The 16,030-nt window shown below is 30.3% G+C and overlaps 1 protein-coding gene across 1 annotated transcript in view; it reads left to right on the top strand.

Annotated features, from left to right (window-relative positions):
- Positions 1–4,138, top strand: part of LOC113373499 (matrix metalloproteinase-2-like) — a gene marked incomplete at its 5' end in the record, with an annotated part of 133,708 nt that extends 129,570 nt beyond the window's left edge. The window contains 2 exons of the mRNA XM_026613793.1: positions 3,574–3,675; positions 3,980–4,138. Of these exons, the coding sequence (XP_026469578.1) occupies positions 3,574–3,675; positions 3,980–4,138 (261 nt within the window). The remainder of the gene's footprint in view (positions 1–3,573; positions 3,676–3,979) is intronic.
- Between the last annotated feature and the right edge of the window lie 11,892 nt (positions 4,139–16,030).

Genomic DNA, 16,030 nt, shown 5'->3' with positions numbered 1-16,030 from the left:
ATCAGCTTTTGATGTAAAGTCTGTACGTCTACAATATACTGATGAAATAGGATTTTTCTGTTTGGTATATGACTCTTCATAGAATTGTAGATTATTATGCAATATAATCTTATGTTATATCTTTACGTTTTTGTGCATCATGATCCTGATGATCCTTTATATTTATAGTATAGTTTATATTTTATTACTGAACATTATTAGAAGATAACCCCATGGTTGCCTGAGATATGGCAGCAATGACCTGAAGAGCTATTTTACTTGAAAACATTATTTTCTTTATTTCTAAATGAAAACTGATGTTCTATTTCTTGACATAGCTGTCAAGACGTTTATTGGAAAAAAGGGTCTATAGCTATCTATATTTCCAAGTGAAAACCAATGTCACTTTTGCTTGACATTGGTCTGTCAGGACCTTCATTGGAAAAGAGTCTTTTGCTATTGAAAAGAAAGGGATATACTGAAAGGACTAAGATTAAGACGAATTCTGAAGGATAGATTACGACGCAGAGAAACACAAAAATATGAAACTTAAAAGCCCAAGCCCATGACAAGGAAACATTTGAGTAAATGTGATCTATAAATAATGTAAGAAAGAGGAATGAGTTTAAGGTGTATTTTTGCACATTGCACTTGCGTTTTGGGAAAACACCAGGAATAATATTACAACTTTGCTCCACGGATTTCATTTGCACAACACAATCCGTTACGTCGTTTCTGGGCTCTGTTCCATGTTGCACTTTGTTATCTGCCAAGTTATCCCTAAATCAAGGTCAGTTCCAAAATACAAAGACGGGTCATTCATCTCGACGTTAAATCGCATATGTTCATCGCATTGCTTAATCCGACAATCGTCGAAACTGATCTTGTCTGCGGTGCGGCGGATGCATTTGCGGCATATGCTGCTCTTCCCTTGCTTTGCTGCTCTTCCCTTGCTTAGACCATTGCGGTGCATTCACGAAATGCTAATCAGCCGATTTGAACAACTCACTCGGAACTGTCCGAAATCTAGATACCAAGGAGGAGATATGAATCAGATCTTGTCTAATGTGTTAGTGTTGGCCGAGGTGTATTTTGACTTTGGCAACAGGACGTGACGACGTGAAATTTTCGAAGCCAAATTCAGTAGCTGTACATAAAACGTCAAAAAGAGTTACTCATTATCCATTGTCGCACGTTGACGAACTTTCAACTATAAGGTTAATTTTGCTTATATTCAGAATTCGATATTTCAAATTGAAATTTTATTAAAAAAAATATACTACTGCTTATTATATTACTGCAACAAATTATTACCTTACTCAATTATGTTCATTACTCGTATCTTTCATGTTTCAATAAATTTTCAATCAAGCGGACCGTGACAACTTTTCCGCTGAAAGCACTATCGACTACATCGGTTCAGAGCACTTGGCAATGCAATTTGTATTTTTTGTGCTAATTCCACAGAGAGGCAGTCCTGGTCTCTGTGTAGTGTAAATTTGTGATTCGATTTGAATCAAAGCCCTTGTTATGAATAGCACACATGGCGATTGTAACGGAAGCTTGTCCATTGTCTCTCGATGCTGGTTTCCGCTCGTAAAGCAATTGCTGAATACAAAATCGGACAACGCATGACGCGCGACCCGTCGATGCTAAACGATAAAAAGGCTGTAAATCGAACAATGTTCACGGAATGGATGAATATCAATATAATAGATATATTACATAAATTGTGTGATGTTGTTCTCAGTGATTTCTTGTCCAAGAAAAATATCTCCAGAAAACGGACCAACATGATCACCATAACCATGAAGAAGTCCAGTAAAGAAGGGGAGAAGAAAGTGTTCTACTGGAACTGATTGTACAGTGAAAAGAAAACTAAATCGAATCTTTACGAAAAAATGGCATCTGCAGTAGGTGATCGAAAAAAAATTGAAAGATGATGATGGAGAATGCTAGGCTAACTTACACGAGAAGAGCAAATATAGGGGATAAGCTACTTACTGGAATCGAGTGACAGAAGAAGTATTAGAAGTATATAACAAAGCGCTCAACCGTTTGGAAAACACTGATATATTTGGATTTACTTGATCTTATTACAGGATTACTGAAAACACAGTTTATCTTCTCAATTCTTCTTTGAAATTCTATAGATGTTTTTGGTAGTTCTTATCACATAGTCAACATCTAAGGGTGCTCGAATATAATTTTTATTTAGTTTCTTTCTAAAATCGTAATTTGTGTATTTTTGCAGTGCTTTGCATAATTTTGTTAGCTTTAATCTTGTTACTAAATATAGTTTATGGGTCTCTGCTAATCTTCCTATGTACATTAAAATTTGAATAATTTTGGAATCAAGACTAAATTCTTATATAATAAATTAAATATTTTTTTTGATATTTGCATTTTTTTATTTTCACTGTCATTTGAATTACGTTTACTAAAATATTAAATTATAAATCGACTGCAGCAACTGAAGTATATTTCATGAACAAAATTCCAGAGCTATATTTATAGTAGTAAAGTGTAGCATACTACTTTATGTTGATTTTTCAATGTTAGTAGTCTTCATATCTTCAAGTCTATAATTTATCAGTAAGTACACACCTACATATTTATAAGACATCAAATTATAATCCTTATGTAGGTTGCAATATGCATTGCAGACAGTTGCCACACTGATTCAACAGATTTCAAACGAGATTCCTTATAAGGATAAAGATATATTACATATAATTGAATGCAATCGAGATAACAAGGAGATTGTTAAAAATACTTCCAGTTACATAAACGCACAAAAGTACAAAATGCCATTTGCCTTTTTATGCCAACTTCATTTGTCATCCTAAATTGACTGCCGAGACTGCACTGGGAGTTTATATATTTACTCCTTTGTGATGCATTTGTTTATCAAAATATAAAAATTATTTGGAAGATACTAAAATAAATTTGGCTTAATGAGGATATCCTGTTGGAATGTTTAATTTGGAGATGCTTTTAATATGAAAATAACTCTAACAAAGGATAGCATTGACAGCAACAACAAATTTATAAATGAGTGTATTAAAATTTCACGTCTGAATGAGAGGAATAATGAAAGTGAATTGACTTATCAGTTTTGGTAAACTGAACTTTTTATATAAATAAAATAATTTAATAAATATATATATATAATATATATATATATATATATATATATATTTATATATATATATTTAAATTAGAAATCGTATATTTATGTTTATTGTAATAAGTTTGTTAACTTATACACGAATATTATATTTGGTTAAATATTGAAGACAGTAACCATGCAACCTAGTGATATTTTTTTTAAATTCAACATTATTTGAAAATATATAGAATATTATAGGTGCGAATAAAAATGTAATTTTTGTGAATTTAAAACTATACTAAAAACACATTTTTGAAAAGTATTCAAAAATATATTTGACAATAACTTATTCATTATCAACATTTAATATGTAATAAATCAAATACTATTATTATTAATAATAATTAGATATCTATATTTAATTTTGAATTTTTAGATGTATATTATGTAATTTATTTCTATATAATTTTTTTTTATTCCAGCAAAATTATTTGGCAAAATTCGGTTATTTGCCACAGAGTGCAATCGAAACAGGGAATCTACGGTCAGAGGAACAATTGCGTGATGCGATACGATCTTTACAGGTAAATTATAACTTAATTATAATTTTGTGTTCACAAAATATACATCTGAAACATATATTTCTCCAAACATATGTGTCTCTGCCTATTAAATTCCATTTCTTGTTTTGTACCATACCTTTCACCACCACATTATTTACAAAGCTCATAATCTTTCCACATTTGGTTAGTCAGAGCTTAATGAGCTTGAGAAAAAACGTTTCTTGGAAATATCTTCTGCAAAATGTCTCGAAATTAATGATAATAAAAAACTATTCTGAATACAGTGGCATTAAGATGTCTTAATTTAGATTCGTATCCTTTTCAGGAATTCGGTAATATTCCTGTAACAGGCGTGGTGGATGATGCTACAATAGAATTACTTCACAAAAAACGATGTGGGGTCAAAGATAAATTAAAAGGACGATTTAAGAGGTTTGTTCTGCAAGGACAGAAGTGGCCGAATGCCAGTTTGACATGGAGGTAAGACATAATATTTCTAAACTAAATTAAATAAAATTTTTGTAATGGGCAGAATAAAATTTCCTTGATGCAAATCACATACAGCTCAATTGATGAATAGTGATGAAATATAAATATTTATATATTTATTGTGAAGGGATATGTAAATGCTGAATTTTATGGCGTTCCGTTATCAATCTAACTCTTCGATTTGCGATTTGGGATCCGGAACATAGTGCTCCGGTTTGCCAGGGCAAACTCTTTAGATGCGAAAATGTTCCGGAATCGAGGTTAAATAATTTGCATATATATACACACACAAATTTATATATATATATATATATATATATATATAGATATAAACATTTGTGTGTATATGAGGCATCTGACAGCTGGTGTAAAGTAGACGTTCCCAGTCTTTGTTGTAAAATACATAGTTTCAGTTCCTCCGTTACATTAGGACGTCAGATTTCAGAAAGTTTAATTTGGACAATAGAAAATGTCCGATGCATCTAAAAACAACATTTATTCTTAAAGAATTAATTTATATTTTGATTGTCTATTGAAATTTTTTTATTGTATAGAGATTTTTGCACCTGTCCTGAAATGAACAAAAAATAAAACTGTATAGAAAAATATGACTTTTAATATTCGAAATCTACTGACCATTATCAAAGTTTTTAAAAATTGATATGTGAATGTTAAATGGAACATTAAATTTATTTTTCAATTTTTTTATCATTTGTTTTCATGTCTTTATGTATTAACTAATTCGATTCATAATTATATTGATCCATGTATAAAGAAAAAAATGTATAAGGATTATGCATTAGTTATGACTGGCAAAGGCTTTTAATTATAGTGTCAGAATTAATAAAATGATGAGTATACAGTTCTCCCGTATTTTTTGATTCGTCACGCACTGGAGTAAAAATAGAAAACGCTATGATATTGCGGAAATTGTTGAAATGTGTAGCGACCCTACTACTTCCGAAATAAAGCATTTTTGTTTACTAACTTGGTCTAAATATACCTACTTTACTAAGAATTAACTGGCTGTATATACATAGTGAGTTAAAAATAATATTATAAATGAAATAAGAGTAATATTCAATATGTTTTATTATGAACTGCAAGTAACGCGTGCAGTACTGAAGGATGTAAATTAGTTATATAAATCAATATACCAAGACCTGAATTACCTGAATGTTTAGTTCTCGAGAAAATCAATTTTTATAATTCAACGACCGTATATCTTTAATCAAAAATATATCCGTTAATTTTCAAATGCAACCATGTGTCACCAAAAATTAAAAAAAAATACTGAGGTCTCAAATTTCCATTACACGGTTCGAAAACGCCCTCTGAGGTCCGTAACAAATCCGCGTGCGGATTATAAAGGCTCGTCTAAATATAGAATGTCTAATTTACACACGCGGGGTTATTTTTATGCGTCTTGTCATCATATATTAAGATAAAAATTTATTCACTAAATGGTAAACACAAATAGAAAGGTTTTAATTATTTTATCACTAATTATTTATCAATAATAGTATTTATTTTAGCAATTTCAATTATACTAATTTATATTAATTCATAGAAAATCCAGTATTAATTTAGCAATCTTATTCATTTAATAAATGTGATTTTTTATTATTAAGTAACTGAAATTAAATTATTTCATATTATATTTAGTATGCAACACATCTGCACTTTTCCACTTTACACAAATAACCAATAAACTGCTAACTGTGGTGTTAAAAGTGCTAAAAAATTTACAGTTCCTCAGAAAAGGGAGCACCCGATTCGAATGATTTGAGTCCGAAGAAACGATTAATTTTTGGAGAAGAGAATAATTTTTTTTTAATTAAAAAAAAATAATATCGAGAATGATTCAAATGTTAATTTTAATTCCAACTAAAATTCTTGAAAAAAATAATTTTAACTTTACAATTTAATTTATATAATTCTTAGAAAGACAGAAAAAGTCCTTTGTTTATTAACTTTTTTTATGTAAATATACATAAACGTCGCCGGTTAATTTACAAGCTATTATATTTTGTCTATAAAATACGAGTAATGAAAGTTATAGTATTTATAATAATCTACTTGCAAGTATTCAAAATTACGCAAATATTTCATTATGGTAAGGAAGTTCTTGCAATTTGCCTTAAGGCACGATGCCATGCACTATTAGTAAATACAAATCACAAAAACATAAGAACAAGAAGTAAATATTGTAACTATATAAAAAAATTAAAATTACTAATAAAAATGAATACTAATCAATAAAAATTACTATATAAAAAAAAACAACTTGGAATTGTTAAAAATCATAAATTAGTATTATTGGGCACGCCAATCATAATTGAAATGCTCTTATTATTTTCTATTTCTTTATTAGTAAGCAGTTATGATGAAAGTCAATTGAAAAAAATTATTATTAATCTCCAGTGCGAATTTTTACTATTATTACTATTATTTTATTCTTCTCTATTTCCCGTTTTATTCTCGGAAGCTCTTTGCAGCAGCGTGTCCTTCCTCAGGGTGCGTTCGTAGGGGTGAACGCACAGCCGCGACGGGTGGTTCTTAGTCACGGACCCCAGTTTCACCCTTATTGATTTCCGCACGTCCCTCACGCACGCGATCATGGAGTTCTTTGACCCAAAAAAAGGAGACACAGAACGTCTGGCTGACGATTATTTTTATTTGAGATTTTGCACTTTAACACGTCCGCTGCAAGATGCGTTCTAGGATAATATTATTTCCCTCAATGTGAGAAATGTTCTGTACGAGACATTGAAATCTCATATTTTCATATTAAAAGAGATAAAATATTTCATATTTTTATTCTCTCATATTTTTCTTATATATAACACACAGAGATCAAAACACTTTTGTCAGGAAAATCAATCCCTAAACCTAATGCTCGTATCATTGCAAAATGAGTTCTTTATAATGACTTTAATTTTCATATGTAAATAATAAAAAGAGTCCAGACACAGGGTATGGGATAGTAGAAGTATGGGTTTGAGCAGTAGAAAGTCAACTATAAACAAAGGAAAGAACATGGGAACATAAAAAATATGTTTAAAAATAAATGAGTAAAGCAATAAAGTATAATTGTATAGGAGATTAAAGAGTCAAATTAATTAGATACAAATTTAGTGGGTAAATAATTATTAAGTAAACTATTCAATATCATAAGATCTTTAAAAAGAATTGCTTCTTTTTACAGAACTTTCCTAGAGCTTATTAGGTTGAGTATCTCAATCGTCTACACATTGTTGGATTAATTAACTTCCCGAAGGAGAAGTTTATGTTTTCATCAAAAAATCCGATTCGCTATTTTTATGTTTTCTCAACGTTTCAAGCCATTCTGAATCAAATGAGACCAAATTTGGAAAAAGTATGTGTGTATGTGCGTGTGTTAACAGATTTTATGCCGTAAATCAACGTTTTCTCAAAAACCGATTTCAAAATTTTAAAAGCCATTTGATGTATCTCAATGAGCACTATAGTTTGTCAGTTTTGTGAGACGATCTGCCGAGCCGTTTCTTTGTAGTTTCAAAAAGAGTGTTAAACTTTTCGTCCACATTTAAGCTTACTCTACCGAATCGATTTTAAAAAATCAAAAACTGTTCGAAAGATATTAGTTGGGAATAATACTGATTAGTTTAGATGAAAATCTACCGACCCGTTTTCTTGTAATTAACTGTTGAAAAAAAAATTAAAACGATGTTTATGGAACTTTTTTTGTCGATATATTATATACCATGGTCTTATAGAACTTACTGAATTATTACGGCTTTACGGCAAGTAGTTTAATCTTAAAAATTCATCAAAGTTTGAGAAAATGAGTTGTTTTTTTGACGTTTCTTGAAATTAAAATTAGATGATTTACTTGGTATAACGATAGATTACTTGGTCTTAATCAACATACTAAACCATCAACGTCCTACGAAAACTGGTTCAATTATAAAAATTATTGATTTGTGAAAATTTGCTTTAAGAAAATATTCCGAGTTAACGTGTTCGTTCGTTTTCAATTGTGTGTAATAAATCCACTCGGAATACTTCTAATCACTCATAAATTAATTTGTTTATTATTGATTAAGTCGATTATTTACACATATCGGGAAGTTCATGTAACTTGCCTTAAGGCTAAATACCAATACCAACTAGTTAATTTATGCATGGGGTTATAATCGGCGCATGTTGAAGTGCTATGAACTGATGTATTAAAATTTATAACTGCGACAATTTTAGAAAGAAAATTTTCCTTATCACGCATTCAAAGATCACAATTATCCATTTCTCAAAGGATTTGCGACATACATAACAATTATCAAAGTGTATCTTGCATCTTGCGAGTGCGCGTTCCAGAAACTCCGCGTGCATAATAAATGTTCCGTGCAATTTGTATATTGCAAGTGTTTCAGTTTCAGTTCAGATCTATAGAAGCATCCGTTTCAAACATTTCGGATGCACAGCCTAAGCGAGCGAAACTTATGCATATTTTACAGGTACTTTGATATTGAAAAGTTATTTTTGTACACGAGAGAGCTATAAAACAGACATCGCCATGGAGAAAGAGATCGTACTCAAATGGATGAGAATGGGAAGATTGTAAATAGTCTCATGGCAGTTTACGTGTTTTTAAATTAATACTCTTATTTTTTCTCATTTTGGAAGAAATGATGAATTCTAGATGTTACTAGACAGGACTGTCCAAAATGAACTATATCAACAATAGACCTTGTCAACCTATTCAAAGTCATAAGTATTGATTCACTGCTTTTAAAAAAATCTTATCTATTATATTATAGCCTTGCAATAACGTTGGTCTGTTTTACGGCAGAATTAGCCCATCAATCTAAAACTTAAGTAACATATAACTATTATTTTTTCCATCAAGAAACTACAATCGATTGTATTTGACCATGTATAAAATAATTTTAAAAATTGTATATCTATAAACCCTAATTAAAATCGCAAATATTTTTAATTAGTTTTAACAGAGAAAGATAACGAAATTTGCACTTTATTTGCAAAATAACAATTGCTTACAATTAACACTCAAGATTAAGCAATCAACATGTTGCAGATTCTAAGAAAAGCATTTTATTTGTGTTTTTTTTTGGTGTTATTGACATCAGAGGTCAAGACTCGAACACATTTTCCTAGGTCAGTTTCATTTGCTCGTAAAGTTATTAATAATTCTTATCGTTTGCCAGATCCAACTATTAAAATTGATCATGAATTATATGTGCGTGTTTAATAAATTATTTGATATGCTTAATCGTATATTATTAATATAATATTTCCGTTATATCACTTATTTGTAAGTAAGTTTATTTATCTTAAACACTAGAAGATTTCTGAAATTTTGTCTTGTCCTATTTATTGCTGAATTAATCTTGATCGTTCTTAATTAGTTTTCTAGTCCAATTCTTTGTAATTAATTGATGATAATTTGAATAGTTGGCACATAATCTATTTCTGTGTCAACTTTATTATTATTGAGAGCAATAATGCTGATTCAATAGTTTGAAAATAAAGTAAAATTTCGTGACAAAAAAGCAAACAATAAATGTTATGCAAAAAACTAAAAAGGTACTTTATATAAACATAAGTGAAATGGAAACAATATGTGGTCGTAACTTTGAAATAATAATAATTGAAATATTTTCAAATAAATTATTATTATTTAAAATCGAAATTAAAGCTAAAAAATTATGCATCAGGCAGTTTTATCTAGACTTCTGCATTTGATCAAAATTTTACAATTTTATGATGAGTCAATATAATTAAAAATCTTCAATTTAATAAATTGGCTATATTTAAACATGGATTTTCAAATGGACTGAATATAGTAATTTAATTAATGTAGAAAAAATATTCATAAGAAATTTCAAAAAAATCTTAAATGATGTAATACAAATTCATTCACATTTTTCATACAAATATTGAATGAAGATAATTAAATCATGGGGACAAAAAAATAGAAATGTTTCGGTATTCATATAAATTTGTAGTAAAAGCTGTAAAAAGCTCTGAATTTTCTATGCAATTAGGCGTTTTGCACGTAAAACCTAACTTCACGTATATGTTATCAAAGGCACTTATAAAATATGCATTTATGAGAATATTGTGCGTTTTTTAGGTTAGTTTCTATATGTAAGAAGCCTGACTGCACAGCAAAGGCATAGCTTTTGACAGTTTTTACTACTAATTCATATGAAAATTGGACCGTAATATAGGGTTGCCATAACAACGCTATGTTACATTCCTGTTGGTTTTCTATTTTATGGGAAAATTGGTCTAATATTGGTCCCTATATCTTTCATGTCGATATGTATTTTCATTTTCATCCTGGTTGTTGCGCAAGCTAAATAAAAACGCTGCAGACATCTGTGAACTTCTCTCAGCGAGTTCGGCACTTTTAACGATTGACGATAGGTAGATGACTCCTGAATAATCTCTTCTTTATGGCCAAAGAAATTTATATTCATGAATGCAAATATATTTTAATTTAAACCCGTAAAAGAGCTTAACGCCACTAGGATCCGTATTCAACAAATTAATTAACTTTTATGAGGAATGTTTGAAAATCAAGAGATTTTATGGAGAATTTGTTTCGTGCCTATCAACACAATCTGGCTGTTGTATTTTCCTAATCATTAGAAATTCGGCATTTATGGGCAATGAAATGGGTTGAAACATGTGGCTAAGTAAATTTTGGTCTGGATAGTGAAATAAACTGTTTATTAGCATTTAGATTGGTTTTGGAAAACGAGAAACCGGGCACAGCATTTATTATATTTTTATGATTTTAAATTTAATAATTTATTCATTTTTATTATTTGATTATATATGCGCTAACACAGGCATATGGCTCACATATATATTAAATACTTTAGGGTGTTTTCCATTTCATTAAAATATTGGAATGGACGTGAATAACTTGATCAAATCTTTAAAAATTAACACATTGGTTATTTATTAATCAATACACTGATTATTTTTAAACGATATTTTTAATAAAATGATATTTAATGTTTTTCAAACGGATTTATTACATATTGTAAAAAAATGTACATGATATTTGTTAAAATTTCAATTATGTTACTTGTTTTATTAGTTAATATTTGATTAGATAAATAAATAGATTTTTTTTAATTAACAAGCTCGATACGTAAGCTTTAGTGCAACGTTAGACTACTTATGACACCCAATCTTTAGACAAATATATTTACCAACATCATATCTATTAAACAGATTTTAGGATGTAATTCTATCTCGTTTACAATTATTTTGCGAATGGAATAGCGAAAATATTTGTGGTTTTTCTCCCTCTTGAGTTCATTCCATCTATATCAAATTGTACCTCTGTATGGCGCTCTGTATAAACGGATACAACTCTATTACCAAAAGCATCAATTGCATTGCGAAAACTCGTAAATTTACTTTGTTGTGGAAAACTTTTGTAACGTGTTCGGGTGTAAGCTATTCCAAATTAAATATAAAGTCTGGAATTCTTTTTCGTAATGTATTCAGGGCCTCCTACTCTGTATCACTGTTTTGGATATCGGGACACGCGTAGGTATTTGTTTAGAGATTTTTAATTCAAATAAATTTTTACATTTTGGTGAACTAACAGAAAATCTATAGCATCTATATCTTCAATCTTTGAGTAGATGGTTTAAAATGTTTTGAATCAATATATAAAAACAAAAATTATAAGACTATGTGTACTAGAGGATTTTTTCAAATTTGAATTATTTTCGAAGATACAGCTGTTCAAGCATGATAATACTCTTCTGTTTTCTTCCTTTTTTAAAACTTTAAACGCGGTTTTCTCAAAACTGTCTTATATAGGTTATATAGTTTATGTTTATCGACGTTTCATGCCATTCTGAATCGAATGAGGCCAAATTTGGAAAAAGTATGTGTGTGTGAGCACCAACAGATTTTTTGCTGTAAATCGCCGTTTTCTCAAAAACGGCTGGACCGATTTCAAAAATTCAAAAGTCATTCGTGTATCTCGATGAGGACTATTGTTTGTCAGTTTTATGCGACGATCGGCCAAGCCGTTTCTTCGTAAATAGCAGAAAAGTGATAACTTTTTCGTCAACGTTTTAGCCCGCAATTCTGAATCGATTTTGAAAATTCAAAAATTGTTCGAAAGATATTGGTTGGGAATCGACCTGATTAGATTTTGGTAGAGATCGGCCGGGCCGTTTTCTTGTAATAAGGTGTTAAAAATTTGTTTTCGTCGATTTTTATTATTATTTTTTGACGGTAGATACCATAGTCTTCTAGATCATACTAAAATATTATGGCCCTACGACAACTCGTTTAGCTTTAAAAATTCGCCAAAGTTTGCAAAAATTAGTATGGTCTTTTGGCATTTGTCAAAATTAGAACTTTCATCGACGTTTGCTCAAAAACGCCTGAACCGATTTCAGAAATTTAAAAACCATTTGATGTATCTCGATGAGGATTATCATTTCTCAGTTTTGTGCGACGATCCGCCGAACCGTTTCTTTGTAATTTGGAAAAAAATGTTAAACAGTTCGTCCACATTTAAGCTCATACTACCGAACCGATTTTAAAAAATCAAAAATTGTTCGAAAGATATTAGTCGGGAATGATACTGATTAGTTTTAGGTGAAAATCTACCGATTTCTTGTAATTAACTGTTGAAAAAAATATTAAGCCGATTTCAAGGAAAAATACTAATACTAGTGATGTGCCGACTCGAAAAATTCCCGATTCGAATGATTCGAATCAGAAAAAAACCTGATTCGAATCATGATTCGAATCAACTCGAATCAAGTATATATATGGACAAAAAAAAAATCATGGATGTATTAATTTAGTAAAAGTGATCCAAATTTATAATCAAAATTGTCAGTTTAACCAATATAACCGACGAAGTAGAAATTGTAAACATAAATCACTATCAAAAAGTATATTCTGAAAATTATTAAAAATGATGTAATTTTGAGGACGGCTAAAACATATCTTCAAATTAATTTACAATAATAGATTACCAAACAATTGTGCATCACTAAAGCATATAAAATAATATTTGGAATCATGGGTCGATTGTTTATTTTACTATGTAATCAGTAAAGGATCGCATCTAAACTGAGAGCTGAAAGTTAATTTCATTAATGTGAATTTGCCATTACTTATATAATCAAAAGTTAACATATTATTTACTGACTTTCTGGTGTTTAGTAATTGTTTCAAAAGAGAATTATATTGAAAGATTCCCGAAACTCGTTTCATAATTTCGAGTGGTTTATTCTGATAACATTTAAAATCTAAAACACTTAATTATTATCAAAATTGGGTATTGATATTTCACGAATAAAATCGCTCTCAGCGCTCCGTAAAATAAATAAACACGCAAGAACGACGACGCATTGTATCGCCCATACGGTTAACTCATATCGCTTGAACTCATATCGCTCGAACGGCTTGAAGTCGGGATGATTCGAATCAGAATTGAAGTCGGAACAACTCATAACGCCGCTTGATTCGAGTTGGCTCATATGAAGTCGGAACAACTCATATCGCCGCTTGATTCGGTTTGAGTCATGAAGTCGGAATAACTCATATCGCCGCTTGATTCGGTTTGAGTCATATGAAGTCGGATGATATAGTTAGTCGATGAATGCGGTTAAAGTCACACAAAGACGATTGGAGGTGGCTGATACATTTAAGCGTATTAAAGTCGGGTGGCTCGCATGATTTAATTCATTATTTATTTTTTATATTTATGATATTTATTTTTTATATTATTATAATATTGAATTAAATTAAAACATTTTTTTTATATTTATATTTATGAAAAATTTTATATTTATGAAAAATTTGTGTTAATACATATTTTATCACAGTAAATATTTCGCGGCTTGATGCGAGTTGATTCGAATCAAGTAAAATCTGATTCGAATCAAGTCGTTAAAGGCTTGATTCGAATGATTCGAATCACTTGATTCGACTTGGCACATCACTAACTAATACCAACTAGTTTGAATTATATATTTTCTAATTATTTATAAAAATCCATCCCCGAACTTGGCCATCATTTACCGTCGGTCCTGTTCCCCACGGCTTAGCGTCTGCCGGTGCCTGTCCGCTCTCGCAGCATCCCCGTTGTGAGCGACGTTTTAAGAGCGATTCGTTGTCGCTCTGATGCGGCAATCAGCTGTTGGCAAAAGCAGAAAGATCAGTTCGTGCAATCTACTTTCCTCTATCTATCTATCCAACTCGCCTGAAAACAAACGGGTTTGAGTTACTGCGCTTTGACATTGATTGCACGAAAAAAAGAACTCTTTTTAGATTAAAATAACTTTTTTAGTTAGCCACTGTTAGATTGGTCTATGGCTGGAGCGCTTTTCAACTTTTGTTGCGTGATTGTAAAATTTTCGATTTAATTCTGAACGTAGTTAGGATGTCTGATATGGTTTTTTGGATTTAGTTATTTTGTAGAAGTTCATTGTACAGAAGTATACGTATAATATATTAGAATGAAAACATAAAACGTGGGGAAAAACATTCAACATGTAGTTTAGAAAAAAATATATAATAAACAGTAGATTATTTTTCTATGGAAATCAAATTACTTAACAGATTGTAGTACCTTCTTGCTATGTATTCATTATTCTTTTGCTATTACATCTACCCATACTATCATTCATACCAACAATTATACAATACAGCGTCGCCATCTAGGCATAGCTAACATTATGAACATTTCAATCACCTGCACTCTATTTAAAAAATGTGTATATTTTTTCTTTAATTTTACATTACTATGGTATCCTTTATTATTCTAAGGTCATAACAACCCTTAAATTAAGGCTAAATACTTTATTATTTTTACTTATTAGTGGGGAACACTTTTTTCGCATGTTCTCATTAAATAAATAGTTTATAAAACCCACAAATTTAAAATATTTAATATGCATAGTAAAAGTAACCCTTTAGGGGGCGACATAAAATCACTAAATATCACGTTGGGGAGGGAAGGGTATAGTAAGATCTCAAGGGTATTTATTTTTTATCTGATTTTTTAAAAAATACCAAACATTTAAAAAAAAAACAAAAATTTTACATTTTTTTCTCGTAACTAAAAATACACGTGATGTTTGGTGGGGGAGAGAGGCTAATTTTGAATATCACCACGTATCACCAAGGGCCATGGGGGAGGAGGGTTGAAAAATCCTTAAAAAATCGATCACGTGATTAATGGACGCTTCCTTAATGATGCATTATAAAATATTTCAGGATTGTTGAGAATATTACTAGATCATGATTTGTTTTGGAAATTTCATAAGAATTTGTTTAGTAAAACCTGAACTTCCAATTTTCCAATGTCAATGGCCAGAGGCGTAGTTACACACATGTGGTCCTTTTGCAATCTTATTTGAAATTCATTTAACCAAAGTCCCATACGAAATAGTTATTTAAATATCCGGAATCGAGTATCGGAAATGCAGTGAAGTTTTCTAAAATAAAGTTATATGATTTGTGTCAGACGACAACCATGCAACGAATGCGTTCATATTCTATTTACAAAAGCATGCTGCTTGTATAGGAATTGTATTGAATTCGACAAGAATGTAGAATAATGCTCTTCCCGATATATTCCAATAAGTTCAATGCTTCGTGTAATATATAGATTCATACGTAGAAATTCAGTGGGATAAGAAGTTCTTTCTTTCCAAGCGCTGTGTGCAACATATTTTATGCAAATATGACGGATATCGGAGATTGTTGGAGGTAAATTAGAAAAGATATTTTCAAATTGAAAAATCAGGGATATATTACGCAAGAAATATGAATGTTTCATTTATGGATCTCGTAAATGCTACCATCGATTTTTATTAAAGTTTAA

Source organism: Ctenocephalides felis, unplaced genomic scaffold (assembly GCF_003426905.1).
Source record: "Ctenocephalides felis isolate EL2017-DRISC unplaced genomic scaffold, ASM342690v1 CF-g0.4_SCAFFOLD_01604, whole genome shotgun sequence".
In the NCBI taxonomy this organism is placed as follows: domain Eukaryota; kingdom Metazoa; phylum Arthropoda; class Insecta; order Siphonaptera; family Pulicidae; genus Ctenocephalides; species Ctenocephalides felis.
The sequence above is the reverse complement of the archived record's forward strand: the minus strand, read 5'-3'. Positions and strand labels throughout refer to the sequence as shown.